General features: G+C 44.0%; 1 protein-coding gene across 2 annotated transcripts in view; it reads right to left on the bottom strand.

Moving 5' to 3' along the window:
• The window catches only part of PTCH2 (patched 2), a 68,530-nt gene that overhangs the window by 6,183 nt on the left and 35,818 nt on the right, over positions 1 to 26,529 (bottom strand). For both annotated transcript variants that reach the window (XM_054981266.1, XM_054981267.1), the window contains exons 6-21: positions 19,707 to 19,902; positions 15,880 to 16,001; positions 14,276 to 14,423; positions 13,284 to 13,415; positions 13,012 to 13,167; positions 12,505 to 12,597; positions 12,262 to 12,387; positions 11,059 to 11,177; positions 10,315 to 10,717; positions 8,355 to 8,667; positions 7,678 to 7,820; positions 7,222 to 7,402; positions 6,692 to 6,975; positions 2,588 to 2,725; positions 2,190 to 2,332; positions 876 to 975 (exon numbers count right to left, since the gene is read on the bottom strand). In XM_054981266.1, coding sequence (XP_054837241.1) covers positions 876 to 975; positions 2,190 to 2,332; positions 2,588 to 2,725; positions 6,692 to 6,975; positions 7,222 to 7,402; positions 7,678 to 7,820; positions 8,355 to 8,667; positions 10,315 to 10,717; positions 11,059 to 11,177; positions 12,262 to 12,387; positions 12,505 to 12,597; positions 13,012 to 13,167; positions 13,284 to 13,415; positions 14,276 to 14,423; positions 15,880 to 16,001; positions 19,707 to 19,902 — 2,797 coding nt within the window. The remainder of the gene's footprint in view (positions 1 to 875; positions 976 to 2,189; positions 2,333 to 2,587; positions 2,726 to 6,691; positions 6,976 to 7,221; positions 7,403 to 7,677; positions 7,821 to 8,354; positions 8,668 to 10,314; positions 10,718 to 11,058; positions 11,178 to 12,261; positions 12,388 to 12,504; positions 12,598 to 13,011; positions 13,168 to 13,283; positions 13,416 to 14,275; positions 14,424 to 15,879; positions 16,002 to 19,706; positions 19,903 to 26,529) is intronic.

The following is a 26,529-nucleotide window of genomic DNA, read 5'->3' as shown; positions in this document are numbered from 1 at the left end:
TTCTGTGTTTGACCAGTCTCTGTATCAGGCATCTGACGAAGAGAACTTGATTCTCGAAAGCTTATGCTAAAATAAAATTGGTTAGTCTTAAAGGTGCTACTGGACTCCTTTTGATTCAATATAGTAGATTCTGAAACCTCTGATGGCAGTTGAAAACCAAATTTCTGTCAGGCTATGGATGACAGGCTGTGGCAAATAGACCCCTGTACCATCACAGCAAGAATCCAGGCTCTTGGTTAAAGGTTTTATTCAGGAGATCATTTTCACAGATACGTCCATAGAATTACTCAGAAGCAAGGTAAGCAACTAAGCAGTATGACCAGGTTGACAGGAATGACAACATGTGGGAAAGCCATTCCTCTTAATGAACACATTTACTCCTTCCCACTCCCATCAGTAAAACAGGACTTTTGGTGCAAACCTGTCCTGAGAACGTCTCACATATTTCTACTATCAAGTCTAGACACTGAGAAAGCAAGAGATCAAAGTTGAAACATAGTAATTCATGGGAGTGAGCAGTGTACTAGTTCAGAAGCACTGAGAGCTTCCAAAGTCGTTAGATAAGACACCTGCAGCTTCAATAAGCCTGTGAAAGCAAAGCAGTTATGGCACTGGCAATATGACATCAAGTTATAGCACGAAACATTGGTTCAGAACAACAGGTCAGCATCAAATAATGGCATGTATGGGGCACAGACATGACAATTTCTTTATTCATTGCTGAGGATGTGCATATGATTAAATGTGGACAGCTTCGTCAACTTCCCTCTACCATAAACTATTAGGAAGATTAGACAAAGAGATGCAGGACTCCTTTAGCCCTTCCACATGACTTTCCACTGGAACAAGGTGACTGGAAATGAGAGTTCTCTTACCTCAGCCGGTGGGCCAATGATGGACAATAGGACAGGCAGCAACACCAGGCCATTGAGCAGCCCCAGAATTGTCAGGATGGTGAGCACGGCAAAAAAATACCTTGAGAGGGGGGAAGAGGTTCAATCATTGCATCAGTCATCTGCATGTGATCTTTTTCTTAAGACTGCATAATGGCTTCTCCTGACTTATGTCCCTTGATTTATGTTCTCCTGACATATGACTCCCCAGTGGCTGAGATACACAGTTCTATGGCCATGTTTACCTAGATGTGGCAAAAATCAGTGCTTTCCATTCATTAAATCCCACACACATCCATTCATGTTGTACAGACGCATTTTGTGTGTGTGAATACTTGAATATGCATTGATTTAAGAGTTCAGAGAAAATGGGGTCACCCAATCTTCCATACTGGGTCACTTGGACTAAGAATATACTCTAAGAACATAAGGAGCGCCCTCCTGGATCTGACCATCTAATTAATCTTATCCAACATTGCATTTCTCACCAAGGCCAACCAGTCGCCCTGCAGGGTCAACAACAAGGACATAGAGATTACAGACTTCCCCTGTTGTTGCCTCCTAGCACTGGCATTTTGAGATTTACTGCCTCTGAACATGAAGGTCCCCTTTAATCACCATAGTTAGTAGCCATCAATGAACCTCTCCATCATAAATCTAAACCCCCTTTTAAAGAAATCTATGCTAGTTGCCACTGATTAAAGAATTTCCTTTCATCTGTTCTGAATCTATCACCCATCAACTTCATCAAATTCACTCCAGGCATAAAGTTATAAGCCTCTATCATGTCCTCCTTTCAGTTGTCTTCTCTCTAAACTGAAAAGCTTCAGACGCTTTAGCCTTTCCTCACAAGAAAGGTGCTTCAACCCTGTAATCATCTTGGTTGCATTTTTCTGCACTTTTCCAAAACCTTTTCTATCAGTGTAATATATTGTAGGAGTGACATTCCAGCCAGCCTTGCTCCCCTGAGAAAGGAGTTTACTGTCCCTCTGAAACTGGCACAGTGTAGCAGTTCAGCCACATAATTCTTAACTCTTATTAGAGTCTGCCTTTATCCTTGGGCAGTGAGTTTCTTAGAACCATTCCCATGCATGATGTTGTCTTTTACCTTTACTGGAAATAGGGATAATTTCCCTTTCTCTAGACCTTCCTCAGACTGGTTAACCTTTTGGTTAACAACCTAAACCAAAAACCCTCTGGGAATGGTCCATGAGATATTTGCCATTAAGCTTGCAATGGCACACTGCAGCACTCAGTGCAGGAATATAAGGAAAGATTAAAGCATCACAACGGTACCTCAGAATGAAGTCAAATTCTGAACCAGCCAGCATGAGTACACCCAGAAGAGTGGAGACAGCACCATCCATCACAGGGGCAAACATGTGCTCTAGAGCCACAGTGGAGCGCAGATTCCGGTTGCCAATGGCTGTGAGAAAGCCCTGAGATGAGAAAGGATGGACAACAAGAACAGAACTATGAAGAGACTTATCTGAGCAGGCACTCACAGACTGGCCAGCCATTATTCAGCATCTGGAGTTTGCATTGACAGCTAAATGCAACCCCAAAGTGTATTTGGCTCTATAGGACAAGAGGCAAAGGCCCAAATCTGTCCTCGGGCACTAAATTTGATGCCTACTGTTGGAGCTGAGCTAGCCTCAGCACAATGAACCATGCTTATGAGATTGCTTACTTACTAGTGCCACATGGACAGTGAATTCCACACCAATGCCCACAGAGGCAATGAGGATGACCACAGGGATGGCACTCAGTTTGATGCCCATCAGGCCCATGATACCAAAGAGCTCAACTGTCATCATAGCCAGAACAAATACCTAAATCAGACAGAAAAGTCAGGTCAGTCTGTGTCAAGCAAAGGGGTACATCACCAAGAGCAATGAAGGAAAGCCCTCAAAAGGAATCTCTAGATCTATATGAACATTGAGAGGTGATGCTGGAGGAGAAGTACAGATGCTGCCTGCATGCCATGCACATGCAGAACTTTATGAACCTAATTTTCCAGTTTAAAAAAACTCAGAATGTTATTAGACCTTAAGATTACACAGCCCTGACTAGAGGACCGGAAACCAGAAAGGGTATGTGTTTGCAAAGACGTCAGCTTCATTATAAGCATTTATAGATCCTGTACAATTTTTTGTCTCTGACTTCTACCGAGACCGACAGTCCTGTTCTTCTCCTCCAATATATAGGTAGGTAAAGGTAGTCCCCTGTCTAAGCACCAAGTCATTACTGACCCATGGGGGGACGTCGCATCACGATGTTTTCTTGGCAGACTTTTTACGGGGTGGTTTGCCATTGCCTTCCCCAGTCATCTACACTTTACCCCCAGGAAGCTGGGTACTCCATATATAGTTCTTCCATATTTTCAATATATAATTCTCCCATATTTTCCTTCCTCACTTTCACCTAAGATGTTTCTCAAAAATGGGTAAATAATGAATTATGAAAGTAGTTACTATAAGTGTTTTGAGGAAGAACTCTTCCAGACTTTACAAAAGACAATGAACTCTATCTTAGAGGGAGGTAAAATGCCAGAGACATGGAAGGAAGCCAGCATAACACTTATACCAAAATAAGGTCAAGCTCAGACACTGACAAGAAATTAAAGGCCAATATTATTATTAAACAATCACTATAAGCTGTTTGCCATGATTTTGATGGGAAGACTTAAAAGTATCCTGTGTGTGTGTGTGTGTTATGTGCCGTCAAGTCGTTTCCGACCTATGGCGACCCTATGAATGAAAGACCTCCAAAATGTTCTCTCTCTAACAGACCTACTCAGATCCTGCAAACTGGAGGATGTGGCTTCTTTTATTGAGTCAAGCCACCTTGTTTTAGGTCTTCCTCTTTTCCTGCTGCCTTCCATTTTTCCTAGCATTATTGACTTTTCCAGAGATTCTTGTTTTCTCATGATGTGACCAAAGTACGATAGCTTTAGTCTTGTCATTTTAGCTTCGAAGGAGAATTCCGGCTTCATTTGATCTAGTACCCACTTATTTGTCTTTTTGGCTGTCCATAGTATCTGCAAAACTCTCCTCCAGCACCACATTTCAAATGAATCAATTTTTTTCCTGTCAGCTTTCTTTACCATCCAACTTTCACATCCATACATGGCAATGGGGAATACCATAGTTTGGATTATTTTATTGGAGTATCCTACAGGACATTATTCATGAAGACAAAAGTGGATTTTTACCTAAGAGGCAGCTGAAGGACAGTGTAAGAATAGTATTGGATATTTTGGAGTACTTGGGAAAACATAATGAAAGACAAGCCGCTTTGATCTTCCTAAATGCCGAGAAGTCCTTTGATAATTTAAACTGGAAATTTTTGTTTAAGATCTTGGAAGATATGGACTTTGGAGACAATTTTATAAAATGGACTAAGTCGATTTATACATCCCGGACAGCACGGATAGTTGTTAATGGAGAGTTAACCAAACCATGTGGAATACAAAGAGGTACAAGACAAGGTTGCCCATTGTCACCCTTGTTATTTATACTGGTACCTGAAGTTCTGAACAGGGGCATAAGACAAGATGAAAGAATTCAAGGTTTAAAGGTGAAACAGGAGAATTGTAAGTTAAGAGCCTTTGCAGATGATTTAGTGTTGGTTTTGGAGGACCCTCCAAGGGAATTGAACCCTTAATGACAAGACTGAAAGAATTTGGTGTAGTGGCGGGTTTTATGCATAATAAACAGAAGACCAAAGTGTTAACTAAAAATACAAAAATACAGGACCAAATAAAACTAGAGAGCAAATTTGAGAAAAAGGTAAAATACTTGGGTATTACTCTGTCAAATATGAATTGTATGTTATTCCAAAATAATTATATTAAGACTTGGAATGAAATTAAAAGGGATATGTTAGAGATATGTTAAGATGGGATAAGATTCAATTATCATTGTTGGGAAGAATAGCTACAATTAAAATGAACGTTTTACCTAGAATGTTATTCTTATTTCAGACAATTCCAGTATTGACAACTAAGGCACCATTTAAGCAATGGCAGAAGGATATATTGAGACTTATATGGCAAGGCAAAAAACCAAGGGTTAAACTTAAGGTTCTACAGGATACAAAGGAAAGAGGAGGTTTGTGTCTACTAGATTTGAGAGTATATTTTGCGGCCAACTGTTTGGTTTGGATGAAGGAATGGATAATGTTAAAAAATAGAAGACTATTGGACCTTGAAAGGCACAACTTAAAATTTGGGTGGCATGGGTATCTATGGTATGACAAAGTTAAGGCCAATTCAGAGTTTAATAATCATTATGTAAGCTGTGCCATTTTGAGAGTATGGAATAAATACAACCCTAGATTGTGCTCGAAAATACCTCTCTGATTGTCATTGCAAGAAGCTCAATTTAGAATGGTGAGTCCACCTAAATGGTTAACTTATCATGATTTACTGGAATTTTCTCAATATGTTATCTGTTGGCTAGCAGATAACAGATTGATTCATTTATGACTACTCTGAAGAAAATGATTTGAAATGGGGAAAATGCATCGGTTTACCAGTCTGGTCACAATTGGAGGGTTCTTAAGGGATTATGAATCAGCTTAGACCCTTGGGACTAAGTTATTTTCTTATGAATATTGGTGAACTTTTATGAAAAACATTTCAAGTAGCTTTACTTTGATCCTTTGAGATATATTTTTCTAGAAATTAAACTTGTATTATTGCATTAAAATATTTATTGCACATTTTGTGAAAGATGATTATTTATTGCATACTCTTTTGAAATATTTATAGACGTTGGCAATTTACGGAGTATTATTGATTGTTTACATGTTTGCTTTACACTCAGATAATTGTATCTAATTATGTACTGTATATTTTGGGCAAAACTTAAAGGCATTTGTACTTTATTGTATGAAGATTCTCTGATTGTACATTAGATAAGTGGTTTGTTTGTTTTTTCTTTAGAATTATTCCAGCCTGTTCTTTGCACAACTTAGACATATGTATTAGATATATTATCAAATTGGATGTTAAGCCACAATAAACACAGTAATATGTGATTTTGAGAAATGTTTGGTTTTGCTCCTAGGCCAGTTTAGGAGTTACTGAATTCCTTGATACTTTTTTGAGGATTGCCTTAGTTAGTTTTCATGGCTTTTTCCTTTGCAAGTACAAACACTGGCAAATGTTTTTATACATGCATAAATTCAATAACATGTGTACATGAAAATAATATGTGCCTGTGTAAAAAAATAAAATATTTAATGTACAGTCTAGATGTCAACCCCCCAAATTAGAAATCTGACATTTAGTTTTTGCAGTCTGAATAAAGTGTGCATTTACTTTACTTATTTTTTTCAATAATATTGAGCAGCAATATTTGAGTTTTTGCAGAACTGGAAAAGAAAATCTATGACAGTAGAAAGAAGAAAAATATATATGACAGTAGTAACAGGAGACAGAAGGAAAAGGAAATGGAGAATTGTGCAGACAGTAGAAGTTCTTCTTTCTGATCTCAGCAAGAGTCATATAAATTCCCTATCCCGGTTCCAGAGTTTACTATCCTAACTATGAGGACTAGAAACCTTCCATGTTGATATTACAGTTATAACAAATAACAAGGACAACAACAGTTATAACAAAACAAGGAATAAAAACCCAGTCAGAAGATGGATATTACACAGGCCACAATATGGTATAACCGTTCCTTAATGAACAATACTAAACTAGTTTTGCATATAAGGCTTGGGACTGGCAACTCAGGCATCTCAGTATATTGCTACACATTCCATTGATTCTGAAGGAGAATACTCACAATGATGCTGGCAGTCCAAGGGTTGAGCAGCAGCAGGGTGCACACCAGAAAAGTACAGGCCAACACAATGCTGATGGCTTGCAGGAGCCAATGACGCAGGCCAATGTACTGCTCCCAAAAGAGGAAAGGGTAGCCGCTAGGGTAGCTGAGCACGCCATGCCTCTGAGCCACCTCATCACAGATGGCACGCACACTCTCAATAACTGCTACAAAGTCTGATGTCTGCTGAAGTCCATTGAGGTAGAAAGGGAACTGAGCAAACTCCAGGGGCTGTGCAGCTGGGACTGTCAGAAAGAGATGCAGTCATCAGGTACAGTAACCTCCTTCCCACTCCCATCTTTAGGGCCCAAGGGGAATTGTCCTAATTGTTTACAATTCTGCCCATTCATGAAGCTAGGCATGGCTTGAAAATGCAGGAACATGTAGAAATAGGGTTCATACTGTACAATAACTATGGAATTAGTGGTAGGGTTGAAACAGTAACATGCATTAAAACATTGAACGAGAATGAGGCTACAGCCTGCACTCACTTCGAAGAGTCTCGCCAGTGGCATCGTACTTGTCATGGATCCACTCTGGTGGAGGTGGATAGAAGTTGGCCTGGGAGGCAGCAAAGCCAAGGGGGTCATTGCTCACCCACACTGTCAAGCAGATGTAGAAGATGTCAGGGGGAATGATCCCGTTCACATCCACCAGACGGCGAGTGGTCAGCTGTGAGTCAGATGGGAGAGTGAGAGAAGTCAGTGAGTTTGGTCAGGTTGCTCTCACACTGGCTCTAGCATCTGGCAGGGAAACAGCAAATCTCCACTTGCAAGAGGCTCCCCAATGCCTGAAAGGAGATTCCCCCCACCTCCATCCACCTTCAGCAGGAAACTCCTGATTCCCTCCAGGTACATCAAGGACTCGTCTCTATTTTTTACAGCTCTGCAAGTACGTTTTTCTCCCCCCTCCCTAGCCAACATTTGCCTTTGACCCCCAACACTTACCTGGTTTAGATTGAAGGGGTCCTTCTTGCTGCCTGTCTGGACGAGGAGCTTGTAAGCCAGGGCACCATCCTCTGACCCATTCCGGTAATTTTCCCTGGTGATATGTCCAGCTTCCCAGTCTCGGTCAAAGGCTGCCTGCAAACCTGGGACACAGGGAGTGCACAGTTAAAAGGCTGCTGTTTGTGGCACATATGAGCCAGAAGTAAGAGCCCCATGCACCAGCCATGATTATCTCCCTTCTCTTCAAGGGGCTTTGATCCCATTGCTTCAGCATAGTAACCTCATCTCTAGCAGAAACCACTGCAAAGCTTTCAAGCTGAAAGGATATCAGAAGAGAAGATACATTCATGCACACCTGAGTGCAAATAAATTATGTTTGCTTGTAAGTATGAATGTGAAATATAGAAGCTGTGCCTATGTGAGTTGGAGAACTTCTGGATTTATCCCTAGCAGCTAAATAATGTCTTGCAGCCTGAAACACTACTATCTTGCTCATAGTGCTGCTTGCTGTTCCCTAGAAGCTGTTGGTCAAATGCCTGGCACAAACTCCCACACATTCACCAGCCAACAGGAGTCCAAACCAAGAGTATCAAGTACCAAGAACCGGACATCCCATTCTATTTCTTTAGAAAATGAGAATGCAAGCCAAGAGAGGTGTGACAACGTCCTTTACTCACCTTGTAGCCAATCCCGGAAGTAGTGCAGCCACATCTTAGGCAACTGGCGGTTCTCATCACGCACTACATACTGGATGGTATTGAAGGCCTGATGCAGACCATAGAGGGCTTTCTGTGAGTTGGGGTAGTCAAAGCTACCCTTAGTTATCACAAACATATTATAAAAGGAGAAGTACTTGAACTGAGCTGAAATGAAGGCATGTTCCTTTGTGCCTCGTGGGACAATATCTGTCAGGTACAGTCCATCGTGAACTTTGGTTGTGCCATAGAGGCTCAGGCCCAGTAGTGCCAGGAATATGGCCACCACAATTCCCTGGAAAAGCAGGAAGATAATTGTTGAAAATGTGGTGCACTCAACCCCTGCCTCCCCACCCCATTTTGCTGAATTGAATTTTTCCATGGTTGCTCTTTAAAGACCTGGTCTCCCCTTAACAAAGGAAGAAACTGCTTGGACTTTGGACCTGTAACAATCTAGACTTGTCTACATCATAAGTGTTGTACATTGTCCCCAACAGAGTTGATAGCCAGTTGGTCATGTCCTGGGGCTACAGAGTACACATGGTAATCAATAGCACCAGTACCGACGAGCAAGGAGCCTCTTTTGCCAGAGACCTTATAAATGTTTCTTTTGATTAATAAAGGGATATGTAGATCTTCTGCCTCCAGTCTTGGCCACATCTCTTCAAAGAGAGGTGCAGTCTGGGATTATCTGGACATAGCCACTTTACTTTAGATTACTTAAGAAAGTCATGGAATCATGCAGGGGTGGGGAACCTTTTTTCTGCCAAGGGCTAATTGGAATATTTATAACATCATTTGCGGGCCATACAAAATTATCAACTTAAAAATTAGCCTGCTATATTGAACCCCGGAAAAGGCATGATCCATGGGTCTACCCCCCTTTCCTGTCATTTTCTTTTCACAGTGGCAAAAATGGGAGTGTCTGCTGGCAGCTACTTTGAGGGGCTACAAACTGACCTTCCCAATGTCCAATAACCCCCAAATTTGCAAGGGACCTAGTCCTCACTGTCCTCAATAGACCCCCCAAGTTTCAGAGAGATTGAACCCCGGAAAAGGCATGATCTGTGGGTCCCCCCTTTCCTGTCATTTTCTCTTCACAGAGGCAAAAACAGGAGTGTCTGCTGGCAGCTACTTTGAGGGGCTGGTCCTTTTCCTGGCTGGATGGGCCAGGATAGGAGCTCTCTAATTGGCAGGGACAGTGGAAAACTGTAGTGACTGCTGGAAGCTTCTTTGAGAGGCTACAAACTGACCTTCCCAATGTCTAATACCCACCAAGCGCACGAAGCAATAGGCACAGCCTGATTGACCCACCAAGGGCACAAAGCAATAGGCACAGCCTGATTGCTTCTGCGTTGTGCGGGCTGAGGTGCTGGTGCTGGGTTGGGCCAGGCCGAGGGGTTGTTGGGGGCTGGCATGGGCCACAGCACCTCCTTCAGAGAGCTGTGCTCGAGGCAGCTGCTGGCTCCACCTCAATGGATGCGCCAGCCCTGCAGGCCAGATCAAATGATTTCACAGGCTGTATCCAGCCCACGGGCCAGACGTTCCCCACCCCTGCCTTATTGAATGTACATAGATTGATTAGGAAAGGTATGAAGTCCTGAATGGCTACAATGGATATGAAATCTTTGCTCTGTATTGGCTGTAATGTATAGTACACTCTGCTTTAGGATTGGATGGGCAGGGCACAATCAAAGGGGAAAATCACAATATCCCATTGGCTCAGAGGGTACACTGAATACATCCCAAAGTGGAATACAGGCCTCATCTCCAAGTACCTGGGAAGGTAAGGGAGCTTTCTGTTCCTCATTTGCTGGATGGGACACAACTTATATAGGAGGACCTCATAAACAGGCTCTCTGGGGTGCTGTGCTCCTCTTTTTTCCATCATAGACCCCACAGCACTCCAGAAAAATCCTCAGAGCAACTCTTTGCTGCCTACCTTGGTGTGGCTCTGCAGAAGAATGGGTGCATATTTGTCTCGAGCAAAAGTGGAGAGATTCCACTGGCAAAAGGGCAACGGTACACACTCCTGGGCGCCTTTGCCCTCCTCCAGTTGTGCCAGGAGATCACGAGTAGAGCTGGCAGGAGTGAAGACTTGTGAATCCAGAGGGTTGGCATGTAGCAGAGTGGATGGGGTGGTGAAGACATGTTGTGTAGGTGGTAGGATGGTGACCACATGTCGTCCTGAAGGGTCACACTGGGTGAAAGCTTGCACTGTGGTTGTGATACGTGTGCTGGTGGCCAGTGCTGGATGTCCATGTGGAAATGTGGGTGCAGTGTGGTTGTCATTTGCATCAGCATATTCTTGTGGCTGGATCTGGATGACGCGGGATGAGCAGAGGCTGTAAGAAGAAAAGGGCACTGAGAAACAGTGGGATTCTGTTGCTGATTCAAACACAGTGGAGTGGAGGGATTCGGCAGCATTGGATACTTGGATAAAACTATCACAAAAGGGAATCTGTTTTCCTGTTCGCTAGGTGGAGAGAGCTTCTGAAGAACAGACAGGGGTTCCCAACTTCCCTTTCTGTGTGCTCTCAAAGGGTAGTGGCTTTCTCAAACAAGTGCCCCCAATTGCAGCATTCTTTTCCTCTCTCATAGGATGCAGCCCAACCTTGCACTGAAGAGCACAGGGCTGTTCCAAGGAACAGGGAGTTTTTCCATCATCTCACTCCCCAGACAATACCTGTAGAAGCAGCACAGAATGTCAAGCCTCTTGCTTTCACGTCTGCGAAGGTCCAGGCTCAGGATGGCTGGAAAGATGAACAGCACCATGGCAAAGTTGAACACCACCACCACGGCAGCCTTTGGTAGACAGGAAGTGAAAGAGACAGCATGCCGACAGTTAATCACACTGAAGATCTTGAGCCACAGTATTCATGACAACGATGGGCTTCTCTCTTGCCGGGACCAGTATCAGAACTATAAAAATGCCAACAATAGTGGGGAGCTCAGAAAGGGACTGGGGAATTTCATCTCCTGGGAGATATTAGCTTTGATCATGCCCTTTTGTTGGGTGTACAGCTTAGTTCAGGAAGAATAAGCTATTCTTCTTTCTAATAGGAGCCAATTTTACTCTAGATCTAGGTTAATGGAATTGAGTGGGAAGAAATCTTTTTCCTTCTGTGCCATTCATCTTTGATCTATGCCTTGTTCCTCCTGGCTCGAGTTTTACCAGATAAGAGCAGGAAAGGTGTATTAAGGCAGAGAACTATGCCATATGATACTTTCCCTGGAGGAGGGCATGCATAACCTCTGCTGTGGACTCCCTGGGTAGCTTTGGGAAACCTGCTTGCTCTTAGAGCTCAGTTTCAACGGCTATAAAATGGGAATAATGGGAATGTATTTCACATGGTTATTATGAGAACTCATGTAATATGCAAAATGTAAAGCATTTTGCATATTAAAAGTGCTATGCCAATTAATAATGATAATATAACAAATAGGGGAGAGCAGTAATGGTGCTGTTGTGGTCATACAGGGCAATAACCACTGATCAGGATCCTGGACCAGGTGTGCAGACAGGTTGGAGAAGAAGAGTACAGCTCCTTCTCTACAATAAGGGCACCTGCTTCTATAGAGTGAAGAGGGGAACATATAGGGAAAGGGGGCATACTGTAACACTACCAACCATGGATAGTGAGATGCACCTAGATGGAAAGATCCTATGGAACTGCGAGAATTTGCTTCAATGCCCAGTTCTACAGCTCTTTCCCCTCTCCAAGAGAACACCTGCTTATCATCCATAGCAAAAGGTTATCCAGATTTCTAGCCAAGTCCAGGTGGCAGATATACTTGCTGGCAGGGAGTACTCAGAGAGAGAAGGTAGGGTTTAAGGACAAGGCTCTTGTGGGCAAGCACAGAAAGCAGACTAGTGGGAAGGGCTTACTTGCAAAGAGAAGGCTCGCAGGGCTGGGATGGGCACTAAGGCAGCCATGAAGAAGGCAATCATGTTATTGACAGAGGTGAGTGCTACACTGGTGCCACTACGTCGTAAGCATTCACCAGTCCGCTCCTGTGTTGGAAAAAAGCAAATGAAACCATTAGCGCAGGCTGGAAGGTGGGGACAGAGCATGCACCAGCAGTGCACAGGAACCAAAACACTGATACTAGAGCAGGGAAATGTTCTCACCTTGACAGGGATGTGTTGGCTGGTCTCAGTGAAGGCATGTGCCAGGAGGAACATGTCATCTACACCAATGCCTAGTGCCAAAAAAGGTAACACCTATGTGGATATGGAGAGAAATGCAGTTAGAGGGGTGTGGTCAGTATCTGTCTCACAAGATACAAATGTCAGGCTATGTGGAATGGCAGTATTTATGCATGGCGCTAATACAGAGGAGCACTGTGCTGTGGAGTTTGTTTCAGAGCCACTGCAAGCGCTTACTTTTGCATTTATGCTCAAGGTCTCAGTGGTGTGCCCATACCTTCCAAAGCTAGACTAGCTGGAAGCCTTCTGGGTCTTGAATCTGGTGCCCAACTTCCCTTAATACTGGGTAGGGACAATGAGGAGGAATATAGCCTCAGCATTGACTAGTATGAGAAATCTGAATTGGTGGAAGATTCTGTTGTTTACGGAGCATGACTGCAGAGCAGAGCAAAGAGGTTATCTGAAGTGAATAGGGCCTGAGTAACATACCTGGGTGGTTGCTGCATTGAAAGAGATTCCCAGTAGGGAACACAGTCCAAGTCCTGCTGCCACTGAAAGGGCAACCAGAAGAACTCCTGCTAGGCCCACAGCACCCTGCGATTTGGAACAGTCCCATCGCAGCATGGTGACACAGGCATACGCCAGCTACAGGAAGATGAAAATCATAGTTACTGAGGAGAAAGGTATGGGTAGGAAGGCTAAGCAATGGTCTATTCTGGGATAGGGGGAAGGAAGGCATGAGGAAATAGATAGCTACACACCATCAGCAGATATCCTCCTGCCACACGGATAGCGCTCACATCTGAGAAGGATTTCATGATGTCGTTGAGTGTGGTGGTAGAGAAGGCATGGACAATCTGGGAGGAATTCACAGGGAGGGATTCCTGGGCCATCTGGGAAGAAAGAAGACATGTGAGATAACTGGGAGAGGAGCACCATAATCTGAACAACTTTGCTTCTATGCATATATAGATCCTTCTTACATAAATGCACAAGATCTTTTTATAGGCCTACCATAACTCTGCCACATAAGAAAAGCCATGCTGGATCAGACTAAAGGCTCACCCAGCCCAGCATTCAGTTCACACGGTGTCCACCTGCACACTCTCCTGAAAAATCCACTTTTAAGCCTGTTGCCCTACAAACCAATCCAATGACAATAAACACTGATTTCACTCACAAACACTGACTGTATCTAAACAACCGCCAGGGAAGCATCCACTCTCTTTCCTAGCATGCTGCTCATGTCCATCCATATCACTGGGCAGGATCTACTCAAGTTCATGAGACCTCTTTGCACTACCTTGTAGGAATGCACTTTCCTAACTGATGTGTCAGCAGGCCACAGGATCATAAGATGTCAAAGATAGCTCATGTGCAGAAACGTATTTTTATTCTTATAATGTAGTAAAGTTCTACACTGATCCACCTACCTCATCTTTGGAAAATCTCCATTCTTCCAGCACAAAAAAGCAGATGCAGAAATGCTTAAAAATACATCTTTATATGTAATCCTATACGATACCTCCCCTTTCTCATTCTCTTATCCCCCCCATCACATACACATGCTTCATGCATCCATGAACCTTTGTGCACTTCTGCACCTCTTTCTGGCATCCTCCCTTCCGCAATCACCCATGCATTTGCTCTGCCAGCCATACACGCAGTCTCTCGCTCTTTCACAGCTCACTTGCATCAAGCAGTCCCCATGCTGGTGCTACAGCCTACTCTGCCACTCCTCGTCTCACCTCACCTCAACAAATTCCCGCTGCCAGGCTTCCAGGACTGCAGCTGCTTTCTCCTCACTCCAGCTGATGTCATGAATCTCATAATCATCCCGGTAGTGCTCAAAAAGCTGTCGTGGGCTCATCAACAGGAACATGCTCTGCAAGGCTTCAGCACTAGAGGGAAAATATGCTCACTTAAGGACACTTTCTATTGCTCATAGTGCAGGTAAGATAAAGGACTTTGGATTCCTTTTAGCTCTAAATATAAAGTCTCATGACCTACTGCCTTCCCAATGCTTGAGATAGATGCTAAGAGCCCTTGTTTTCAGCTTCCTTCAACATCCACTTACAAGTGATTGACGAATCCATTTTCAAGCCTCTTTCAACACAAGCAGATATTTTCCTCCCTAGCTAAATGTACATAATATGGACAAATGTGCTGGTTCTATCAGTTTCCAAGGAAACCAACTGTGGATTTGTGTACTATGCCCGTATAAGAAAAGCTTACAGGCCTGTGGTTTATGCTGGTGGCAGCTGATTTGCACATCTGGTTCACCCTCTGCACATTCCACCTATACAAGAAAAAAAAGTCTGCACATACTGTAAAAGCAGCTCCCCAAGTGGTTGCAGTATGCAAATTCATGGAAGCAGCTGGAAATGGCTAGACACTGTAACACCATAAGAGTCAAACTTCCCAGTGTTATAAATATGAGCATCTTTCCTGTCACTTTCTGACTACTTCCCAGCATGTGGATTTAAAATGAGAGTAAATTTATGTATTATCAGCATCAACCCTTAACCAGTGCATGTTCCCAGCCTTATTTCCCATTGCTTAGCCAGTTTTTGCAACTCTTTGCCATGCTGAGCATGAAAGGTTCAAAGGACAATCCCATCCATGAGAACTCCCTCTTGGCAGGAACAATGTAGTGTAAGAAAACATCATTACAATATTGTCTCCATCAGTGTACAGAATGTACCCCACAAAATGGACAATTGCAGTAATCTTTATCAAAGTTCAGCAAAGGTTCAGCATAGTAAGCAGTGCACACTGCAGAACAGATATATATACATCCAGTGCCAAAATTCATACTACCATAAGCACATTTGAGCCTCTATCTAAGATCAGCGAGGCAGAGTGTTACAAACAGGCCTATGTGCAGTGGGAGGGCATACAGATCAACTGGAAAGGGCTGGGGGCAGGGAAGTAGCTGGGGCTGGAAGCAGGGAGGGAGTAATGGGTGACAACAGCCAGAGCTTCAGGGATCAGCATAAATCCCACAGCTCAGGAACACCTGCCAGTTGCTCCCAGGGTTAGGTCAGGGGCATGCACCCAGCATCCTGAAAAATGTTAACCTCAGTAGCATCAAGTTACAAGCTGGCTCAATTTATACCACCAGCCCCAACTGTGAAAAAGATGGGGAATAAGCATCCAATCAGTTTCCAGAAGCCATGCCTCCATCCTGCCACATAAAATTCAAGGCTAATGACTTTGTCTGTCATCTTTAATTGTCCAGCTTGCAGGGGAAAGCCATCAGCCCTTATTGGAAGAATTCCTCAGCTATCTGTGGTTATTCATGATTAGAGACCTCTACTGGGCATGGAGTTTCAGTCAGATCTATATGATACTTACCTCTGAAGTTTGCCCTGGAAATCCTTAACTGTCCCACCCAGGATCAGCTCCTCTTGCCAGTGCATGTATTTTTGAGAAAAGCCATGGCAGCCACCTGTGAGCTCAGAGGGAATGTCTGGTACCTGGGGAGTGGAGCAAAATGAAGTGACTGTAAGATGACAGTGTTAACTGAGGGCGTTTAGATGGACACTGAAGACTATAACTCTGCACATTTCTCCTTAGCTCTTGTATTAGTGTGTACATTTACAGCAAAAAAGGATGGACAGTCGTGATTCAAAATATATGACTATTTGCTTTAGACCTGGACAAGCTGGTCAATAAAACAAAGCTCAAAGGATCAAACAGGGGAGTCGCACATGCACACACTCACAGCCAGCAGAGAAGCCCCCGCCCCTGCAAACATCACAAGTGATGCGTCATCAACTAGTTATTAACTAGTTGGGGGAAAGTCTGAGGTACTGTCTGGAGAGGATGTGTTCTGATCTCAGCTTTGTAAGTTCCAATCTGGCAATCATGATCTCCATTTCAGCTCAGTGACTTTGGCCTTGGAGCAGCCAAAATATGGGTATTTTTTTAAAAAAAGGCAGGACACACATTTTCAGAAGAAAGACTGAATAACAAGCATCCAGCAGAATTATACTGGGGGAAGAGGGGAGAAATTTCACCTCCATCCCACATCCTCACTGCAGTCCTGACCTACGTGGCAGTTTGTCTATGCAAGTTCCTTGATGCAAAGAACCATTTTTCCGGGGTCAAAAGGGACTGCCATGGCAATAATCTGCATCTGACAGAGCCTTCCACTGACAGACTGCTGGACCCAACCATTATCCAGGACAGAGTGATGCATCTTTGCTTGTTGAAGATGGAAGAAAGGGGTTTCCAAAGCCACTGCCATAATTATCTATAAAAAGTTCCAAAGTGCTTGTAAAACACACAGTCTTTGTGCATGGGCAGCAAAGAGAGTTAAGGGCATCTAGAAGATTCTTTCTTTTATGTAACAGCACTTCATACTGTCCTCATATAGGCACTGAGAGAACCAAGTAAAAAAACAAACAAACAGTGTGGCTGCATCACCCTGCCACAATCAATCAGCTTTGAAAACAGAAAAGCAAACCACATCTAGAAAGACGCCGTCCAACAAAGACTCAAGCAATAAGAAGCATCAGAAAACTCTTAGATCCAAACACATGTCTCTTAAGGTATAGCATATCTCCAGCAGCTTCCAAAAGCACACAGATCATATCTTTCACTACTGCATATATTCACTTTAATACCTTCCAGAAGTATTTCCATATATTCAGCACCAAGAACAACAAACTAATATCTATTTGGACAATGTCAAGTGGATGAATGCAAGACAGCCAATCCTTGACGATATTTACCCAAATAAACCAAAAGGCAAAGCCACAGAAATCTAAGATTCTCTAGCTGTGATATTAGAGAGCTCACGGAGAACTATTTTGGTTTGTCAAGGCTGCAAAAGATGAGCAAATATAGCGTCTATATACATTTGGTCAGGGAACTGCATTTGCAAAATCCATTCTGTCTGTAAGAGCCAATGATTTGCTGTGTGTGAGTGCTTGCCCACAAGCACACTGGGTGTTCCCTTCAATCCTAAAGGCAGCTCCTTCCTGCTCCTGTGGTGGCGGCGAGAGAAACTGGATAGCCATAATGATAACAGTCTGGCTTTCAAGCCAGGAAATGTGGAATTATGGCTGCAACCCCATCCTCCCTCTCCCTGTGCCTGCCCTCGGTCATATGTGCTGTGTGTGTGTGTGTGTGTGTGTGTGTGTGTGTGTGCGTGCGCGCGTGTGCGTGTGTGCACTGCTCCCTCCCCTCCCCTCCTTTCCAAAAGCTTCTAAGCTGCCATCTGTTCTGGGATACATTCCAACTATGACCACCTGCCGGCCAGCACTTGCACTATCTGTCTGCCTGGATCAGCACCATCAGTCCAGCCTCTGCCTCCCGGGCACACAGCCACACATGCCATGCCCTCCCCCTCCCCCTCCCCTCCCCTCCCCCCCACCCTTACATACACTTATTGGACAAAATGAAAGAACTTTATAGATAGTGCCACTCTTTTGGACACACAATACTTTAAAAGATGTTCCTAGCCCTGACAAGACTGATAGAAGCAATTCAATGTTTTAGTACAGAAGTTAAAATCTGAAGAGTCCTGTGGATCTTTTAGTCGACCTCCACTCCCCACCAGAGGATCCTCTCTACTTTTTGCAAGCAAAAAGTTAATGCTTTTGGCTATATCAGCCTTGTGTCTATGTACTTAATGTGTATCTTGGCTACTGTCTTGAAGCAGAGGCTGTGAATGGTAGAAAAATTGCCTTCTCCTTGAGCAGCCTGTCTGAAGAGCAATTAATGGTACTCTTACATTGCCTCATTTATCAACAGAATTTGCCAGTAAAGTTATTGTCCCTGATTAAAATTTGTCATCTGCTAAAGTTTGCATCCATTCTGCAAAGTATTCAAAATTCCTAATGAGTGCACTTTGTAATACCACTTCTGCTTTTATAGACAGGCTGTTACAGACAGGCTGTAGCAGCTGTCCAACATATCTTAGTCTCTGATCTGGCTTTTTTATGGGAGGTGCAAAATATTACCTGGATCATTAAAGAACGTGCTCAAATTGTACACATAACTAAGTAGTACTTGGTGCACCAAGCCAGCATTCCAAGCAATCTCTTTTTCAGGGACACATAGGAGTCAGTAAGTTAGAGGAAAGGCTTTAAAAACAGAGGAGTTAGCAGCTGCCTGGCAGCTTAGCTCCAAAGAAGTTGATGGAGCCTGACTTGTTGCTCACAGAAGTCAGCACAATTTTAACCCCATTTGGAATGGGGACTAGGATACAACAGAAGTTATTAGAGTGCCAGTGCAGTCCCATCAGTTTCACAGCAAGTGAAGATTGTCAAGGGAATTCACAGGGAACAAATGTGTGTAGGTATACACATATATAAAGGCTGTATGCAGCCATGTATACAGGCAAGTGGGGATAAATGGAATAGAGCCTCAGAGACCGCATCAGGGACATAAATGCAAAAGACACATAATGCAGTAAAAGATGTTCGCTCTCTGTTACTCATGTGTCATGGAGCCTCCTGACATACATGGAGGGGCTCAAAATGAAATTTGTTCACCTATCTCAGAACTCAGATTTTAAAGATACAAACATCTGCCTAAACACTAATCTGCCTCAGGTCAAAGCAGGTAAGTCTCTTTATAACATTACAGTAGGAAGCCAATAGCAAGCAAGCAAGCAAGCAAGCAAGCAAGCAAGCAAGCAAGCAAGCAAGAGACTGTGACATCTGAATAGTTGTGGCTACTGTGACATCAAAGTAGGTCTACCATCAGGAGAAAAGCAAAAAAAGGACAGAGGTAGAAAATACAAGAGTATGTGGGAGATTAAATGGAACTTATGAACCCTTCACATTGATAGGCTCTTTGTTATCTCCCTGATAGCAAGCATCTCTGTAGCCTAGTTCTTACAGACAGCAGAAGAGGGGATTGATTGTACCACTTAAGACAAGTGATACTCACTTGACGGAATGCTCTTCTGCACAAAAAAAGTTCTACAGATAGAGAACTTGATACCAGGATAGAAGATACTAGCTTAGCTTTCTCCCTGACATGCTGGCTTTCTATAAATCAGAATATTTTTTTCGTATGGAACATTCCATTAAGTGAGCTTCACCTGTAGTCCAAAGTGGTACAAGTGAGATACAGGTTTACTAACTAATATGTTGTTTGAGAGAAATAAGCCCATCTTTATGCACACATTCACACAACACTTAGGAAAATTCTGAGTTCAAACTTACCTTCCGGCTCTGGCTGTTAGGGGCACTGGCAGGACACTCAGGGTCAAAGGGGTCAAGACAGGGCCGCTCCATATAGGCCTGGCCAACTTCTGCCTTATCTAGCATTTCTTTGAATCCTTCCAGTGAAGCAAACTGACCTAGCTCCTCCATCAGCTGAATGGGGTCCAAGTTGGTCCACTGGATGTCCCGCCGGCCCCTGTAGAAATACAAAAACGGTTTGGCATTAATGCTGAGCAGGGGAAGCACACAGATAGCACTGCTTCTTGCCATTTGTAGAGCAGCTGCACCTGGGTCATCTGGAATCTCTAACGCTGTTCACTATATATCAAGGGAATGATGTGACTTGCATTTCCTGTGGGCTGCCACACCAGTACAATGGAAGGGGTGAAGTGACATGGAACTGACCCCTCTTCTAGTACTGGCAGCTCTTAACTTTGATCAAATTGAGGGAAAATAGTGTGTAAGTGTGAGAAAGAGAATGTGCATGTGTGTGTGTATACAAGGTTGAAGTCATGTATAGATGGGGGGTATCAAAGTATATCATAGAAGCAATAAGGAAGCTTTCAAGAAATATTGGAGAGGAGGAAGGAGTACACTGCCCTATGGACTTGTATGTGTGTTGTTCTGTCCGACAGTGGGCTACGTGTTTAGCATATATTATCTGTCTGCTGTATGTATTATCTTGCTTTCACTACATTATCTACCTATGTATGACACTGTTAACACATCATGTCTAATACTTATGCTTGGCTTGACATTTCTGTAATCCTAATCTTATTGTTTTGTTTATCAGGTTTTATTCTATTGATTGCACTGATTTACACTGTAATCTGCCCTGAGTCACAATGAGAAAGGTAGACTATAAATAACATGAACAAATTAATAAATGAACATTTGTATATAGGTGAACAGGTAGTTAGCTCATTCTGAAGGAAGATGGAAAATAATACATTTTTCTATTGGTTAAAAAAAGGGTAGCCATTTAAGATGCAATTGTCTCAATGCACAAACCTATGTAGCTCAGGAAAGCCTCAGACCCAACCATGGTCTTCTTAGATAACTAATACTACAGAGGTGGTCACATTCCTACAAATACAACACTCATCAGCCCTAGAGTTTCTCATTCCTTCCTGCCCATCTGATCCACTCAAAATTCTGCCTGCCTCCTTTCTGAGACAGTAGGTTTCACAGACTAGTTGGTCACGAGTAAAAAGTTCATCCTTTTCGCTCTTCCTAGTTACCTTGACAATGACTTAACTGTGAGAAAAAAGCTGTAACCCAACAGAATAGGTGATGGGGACAATGGAGGGAAAGTCTCTAGGAAGTGGTTCAACACTGTAGAGTGGTTCAGCAAAGAGCAGTGATTCATTGGCTGCAACTGTTGCTTTTTTCACAATTCCATTTTAAACCAAATGATTTCCTGCAAGAGACTACAAACGGAGGAGAGGCTAGGAAGCATCCATTGCACAGAGCATATCTTTCAAGTGTAACTGCTGGATCTCATGAGAGAGACTGTAGTTCTTGCCGCATCATAATTTAAGAAAATTTGCTCTAGAGATAGTTGAGTGCACAATCAAAGAAGCGGAAGATCTGGTTGCATTTGGTGACACATGGAAAATTAATTCTACCAGCATATTTCAAAGAAGAGCCAACAAGAATAGTTTCAAAGGCCAGAAGGAATAGCGGAAATTAATCTGACCTCCTAAATAATCCAGGATAATCTGAATTGCTCAAAAGCAAGTTGATTTATCAATAGTTCAGAATAAAAGTAACACACATGGGATTTAAAGTTCTCTGGTGCTAGAGAGCTCACTCCCCAACACACACTGGAAAACTTATCTATGTGCAAATCTTCCTCTTGGCCAGAGAAATATCAGTGGCTATGTGTGGCTCCACACTTCCTGGCAGGTGCGAAGGCTATGATACTTCCCAAGGCACCAACTGCCAGTGAGTGTGTTCATACATGGTATATTGTAGCTGATATAACATTTTGCATCTTGTTCACTGGGTCCAAAATGGTAGCTACAACCCAAATAAATCCTTGCATTTTATTTTATTAATCAGTTGCTATCCAAAAATTCCTTTCTTCACTGCCTATCATAATTTTCTTCCCAACAGGAATGGAGCCTTTTCTGAACAGGAGCTGCTACCTACAGGCTTTAAATGCTATACATCATTGAGGCCATCTCCACTGTTCCTCCCACCTGACACCACACCCAATGCACTTGCCCATCTTTATCTTTTCACTTCTCATGGGCAATATTTGTGTCCTACTGGCAACAGCAGGGAGGGAGGACAAGTGCTGGATGGAATAGGACAGGAGGCCTAGCAGGTGCACCTTTCAGTGCCCAAAGAATTTACAGGTGTACTTTCCTTCCCAACAAAGTAAAAGGGATTCTTTTACATCTCCTTTCCAGTGGGCGAGGCAGCAACAGTCTTTATCATGCAGGCCTGAACTTCTGTGTATGTAATACCTAAATGACAGGGGAAAGTTTGACAGGCATGACACACACACACACCCCGTCCCATTTCAAAATTGTAACAGGAGCATCAACTTCCGTTCCTACCATACAACTATGGAAGTAACAGGAACGCACTTTGTTTCATAGACTGGCAACCTCATGCAGGTTGATTTTCCCACATAGGCCCATTCCTGAGAAACGGGAGACTCTTTTTCTTGGTATCTGTTCATTTGGTTCTACATAGGAGGACATTGGGTTCAACAGAATCTGCCCTCAAAGGCTGTCAAAACTCTGGAAGCCCTGACAGGCAAAGTTTTCCTTCAGGACTCTGCTGGTGCTCTTTCAAGGGAGCAATGAGTCTGCAAGTGGCTGTTTCTCACATGGCTACAAGTTTATTTTACGAACCAAGCCAAAATAGTTTATGAAATAATGAATGGGATGAGGAAGAGGTTTGTGACATTTTGTGTTCAACATGAATCATGAAGCAAAGCCTAGGTTTTCCTTCTTCTTTTTTTTAAAGGGGAAGAAAAAGAAACACTCCCAAGATGAGGAAAGCTACACCAGGCAGAGAAAGTCTTCTCATGCGTGGGGCAGAATCACTCCAATCATTCATAAAACTCCAGGTCCCAAGGAGATTCCTTCTTGCCCGATTCCCACATTCCAAACAGCCCAGCTCCTACTCCCAAAGAGAGCTTCTTTTATCTGCTGTTTCTTGCTTCACTGAGCCAAGTCGGGCCCTTTTGTTTTTCCATAGATTGCTGCTCTTTGTTCTCCCAAGTTTTCGCTCCCTTTGCATTAAAAGGAGGGAGGGGGAAGAGAGACCCTCAGTTGAACTGAAGCGGAAGCTGGACCTGGGGGAAAGACTCCTCCATTCTAGCCATTCACAAGCAAACTTTGGGATGTGTGTGAAATTTTTGTGGGGCAGGGAGGGGGATATGAGAGACATTACAAATAAACATGGAACCCAAAAGACTGGGTGCTGAGGTAAGAACACAAGCAGCTTAAGTCTGTTTCACAGGAGGCTCTGGAAAGAAGAAGAAAAACCTGACTTCCTTGCCAGCTGCCCTGGTTGCACAGGAACCTGAGTTATGCAAAGTGTATTCTTAAAGCCTCACACCTCATCTGTTTTTTTAAAAAAAGAGGCTCAAGAAGGCAGTGATACCGTGGGCCCCAAAGCACCAAACTCTGCAGCCAATTACTTTTTTATTTTAATACTCTCATTGCTTTGGGGTTAAGGGGAAATATCCTTGATTGTTCAGTAAATCACCCCCCCCCCACACACACACATAAACCCAGCAACCATGTAAAGTAGCCGTAGCAGGACGCAAGACAACTGTCTCTTAAAAACTCTCACCTTGGATTTGTGGTATTGCTGAGTTCAAGGGGAACCTAACTCTTCCCCCTGGCAACTTGATATTAAAATCCCTCCCTTTCTATTTTCAAGAAATCCATTTTGTCCTCCCTCCCTCGCTGTCCCCTTTCTCTCAGCAGCAGGCTGAATAAAGCTACTATTCCATTTGTTGGACAACTTGGAGCTTTCAAAGTAACATTAGCATGAGAATACATGGTGTTGCCGTTTGCTGACAAAGCATAAGTCTCCAGGGCCCCTTATGGACAAACACACTTGTAAACAGAAAGAATGCTAGCTATTGTTCCTAGTCCTCCCTCCCCCAGTGCCTCCAGAGGGCTGGTCCCCACATCTTTACCCTCTCTCCCCCTCCATCCCCCATTTTGTACACCTTAATAGAAACATAATTACGAGGCAGCAAGAGCAGCAAAACAAAGCAATTGGCCCCAAACTAAAAGCTTCAGGGAGGAGCAGACTAGGAGGGAAAGTGTTTTTCCTCTGATTTAGAAACCAGACAAGAAGCAGAGACTGGGGCTGTGGGCACTTTCCCAAATTCTATGGGGTAGGGTGGAGGATGCAACACTGCCATGCCACCCACTGCTTGCTGCAACTCCTTCCTACGTGTGGCCTTATAGAACAAGGGGTGAGGAGGACTGGAAGCAACATCCCTTTGGCTACACTATAGTGGGATAGGGAGAAGGAAAGCCACAGAATCATGATGGTGCTAACTTCACAGTTCTAGAGAATACCACAGCATGCTTTGTCTCCTAGAAAAGATGCCAGCGAAAAACATCTGCTTGATACAGCAGGAGTCCTCAACTCTCTTACAAATGACTTCAACTTCCTGTTTTATCAGCTTCATTTTCCCCATACACAGAGCAATACTAAAGGCTCACTGATTGCCTGGCAAATGTCTTAGAGGTACTGGAAAAAAGTAATCTTGTCCAAAGTGGCCAAGAATCCAGGCGCTCAGTAAATTCCTATTATGATCTATACTTTTGTCAAGTACTTTTTGAAACAATCAGCAGAGGCCTACCTTCAACATCATCAACTATGGTTTGCAATGAGATCTGCTCAGGCCAACCCCACCTACCACAAAAAGGCACATAGGCAAATCCAGCTGTGACTTCATGGTGGAACCGAACTTTGGCACGGATACTGGAAGGTTATAAGATGCTAGGGCTGCCAATCCTTCGCCTGCAGCAGGGGATCTCCTGTTCCCACCTCCTCCCCCCTGACCCCACTTACCTGGCCAGCGGGGGGTCGGGGCATCCCCACAGTGGCACAGCATGCCCCCTGGCAGCGTGGCACGCCCCCACACCCCACTGTGGCACGCCTGTGCCCCACAATGGGCCCATTTTGTGCCAAATCATGCCCACAGAGGGGTGATCCAGCCCTTCGGCAAGTGCAGGAGTGCATGCCAGGCCGTCCTTTGACCCCACATGATGATGTCACTTCCCGGAAGTGATGTCATCACGCATTTTGGGAGCGCACGCGAGCTATGCACACGCAAGAAGGGACACCAATGGCTACAGAGGGTGAGTGCCAGGTTCCCAGTCCCCCTCTGAGGGACTAAAGGGACCTGGCAACCCTATAAGATGCCCATCAATATGTCAACATGTGATTGGATAGGCCACTCACTTTATTTCCCCCATGATATGAACTCCTCCCACCTCCCATACTATCTGGTGGAGGCAGCCAAGCATTCCTGCTTCAGGTATCCTGCTTCAGGTATTCCTGCCTCAGGTATCTTTTTCCTTGTTGGATGCTGCATAATGCATAAAAGCTGTTTACCTTAATGATTACGAAAATGAGCTATAAACTGAAAATCCCAATTCAGATCTCAATTTATACATTAATTGACTATGAGACAGGCAAGAACCTTTCTCTAAGCCTCAGTACTGCTCTCTTAATTGTGGGAAGAACACTACTGTCACACCTTACAAGTTTATTATACAGATGACTGCAATTCACATGTGAATTGCTTTGGGCATGTGGGGAAAGTAATATAATTACTATTCGTTTACTACTAGTACTCTATGGCCGCTTCCACATATTCCAATTTTTTCAGGTTTTCCCTGTCTCAAAGCCGCACCTTCCCAATTGGCTTCGAGAACTCACTTTTCACATGCATCATCCTCATGTATTTTGTTATCTGCCCTGAGCCTGCTGGAAATGTGGGGAGGGCAGAATAAAAATTGAAAATAAATAAATAAATAAAAATAAATGTGTGTTTCGTGAGTGTTTGTTGTGAAAAAAGGTCCCAAAACAGAAAATGTGTTCTTTATTTGTGCCTTGCCACAAATGATGTTGGTGCATTCCCGCCCAACTTTCCTTTTTTTTTTTTGAGCGCATGTGGGATTGCGCTATACCATTGTCCTGTCTTTCAGCTTCTCTAGAAACTGGGCATGCCTAGTACTCCATTCTCTACTGTTGATTTCCCGCTCAAAGTTATAAATACAAAAGTGCTTCATAAATATGCGAACAGTAGAGTAGCGCGTTTGCACGATTCCATATCCTACTATATAAAAGGTAAAATGTGTTCCTGACCACTCACTCCTTATCCCTATGCAGGTGCAGTATTCAGGGATAAGACGCAAGCCGGGGGCAAACCGTTTTGCCTCCCTGCTGCCTCCTTGGGGCTTCCAGGGGCCCAGAAAGGCTCAGCGCTGCAGTGAGGCTAGGGCTGCCAGACCCCTCCCACCCCCCACCCCCACTTACCTGGCCAGCGGGGGGGCGCGCACCTTCCATGCACGCCCCCCTGCGGTGCTGCATGCCCCCGTGCACAGCTGCCCCAGGATCAGGCCTGTTTTGGCCTGGATCGGGGCCCCTGTGGAGCGCAGGAGCGTTCCTGTGCTCCGCAGGGGACCACAACAGGCCGAATCTGTGCCAAAACGGGCCCAATCCGCACCCGTTTTGGCACGGATCGGGTCCATTTTGGCGCAGATTGGACCCGTTGTGGGCCCCTGCGGAGCGCAGAAACGCTCCCACGCTCCACAGGGGTCCAAAATGG

Source organism: Eublepharis macularius, chromosome 5 (genome assembly GCF_028583425.1).
Source record: "Eublepharis macularius isolate TG4126 chromosome 5, MPM_Emac_v1.0, whole genome shotgun sequence".
Taxonomy (NCBI): Eukaryota; Metazoa; Chordata; class Lepidosauria; order Squamata; family Eublepharidae; genus Eublepharis; species Eublepharis macularius.
The sequence above is the reverse complement of the archived record's forward strand: the minus strand, read 5'-3'. Positions and strand labels throughout refer to the sequence as shown.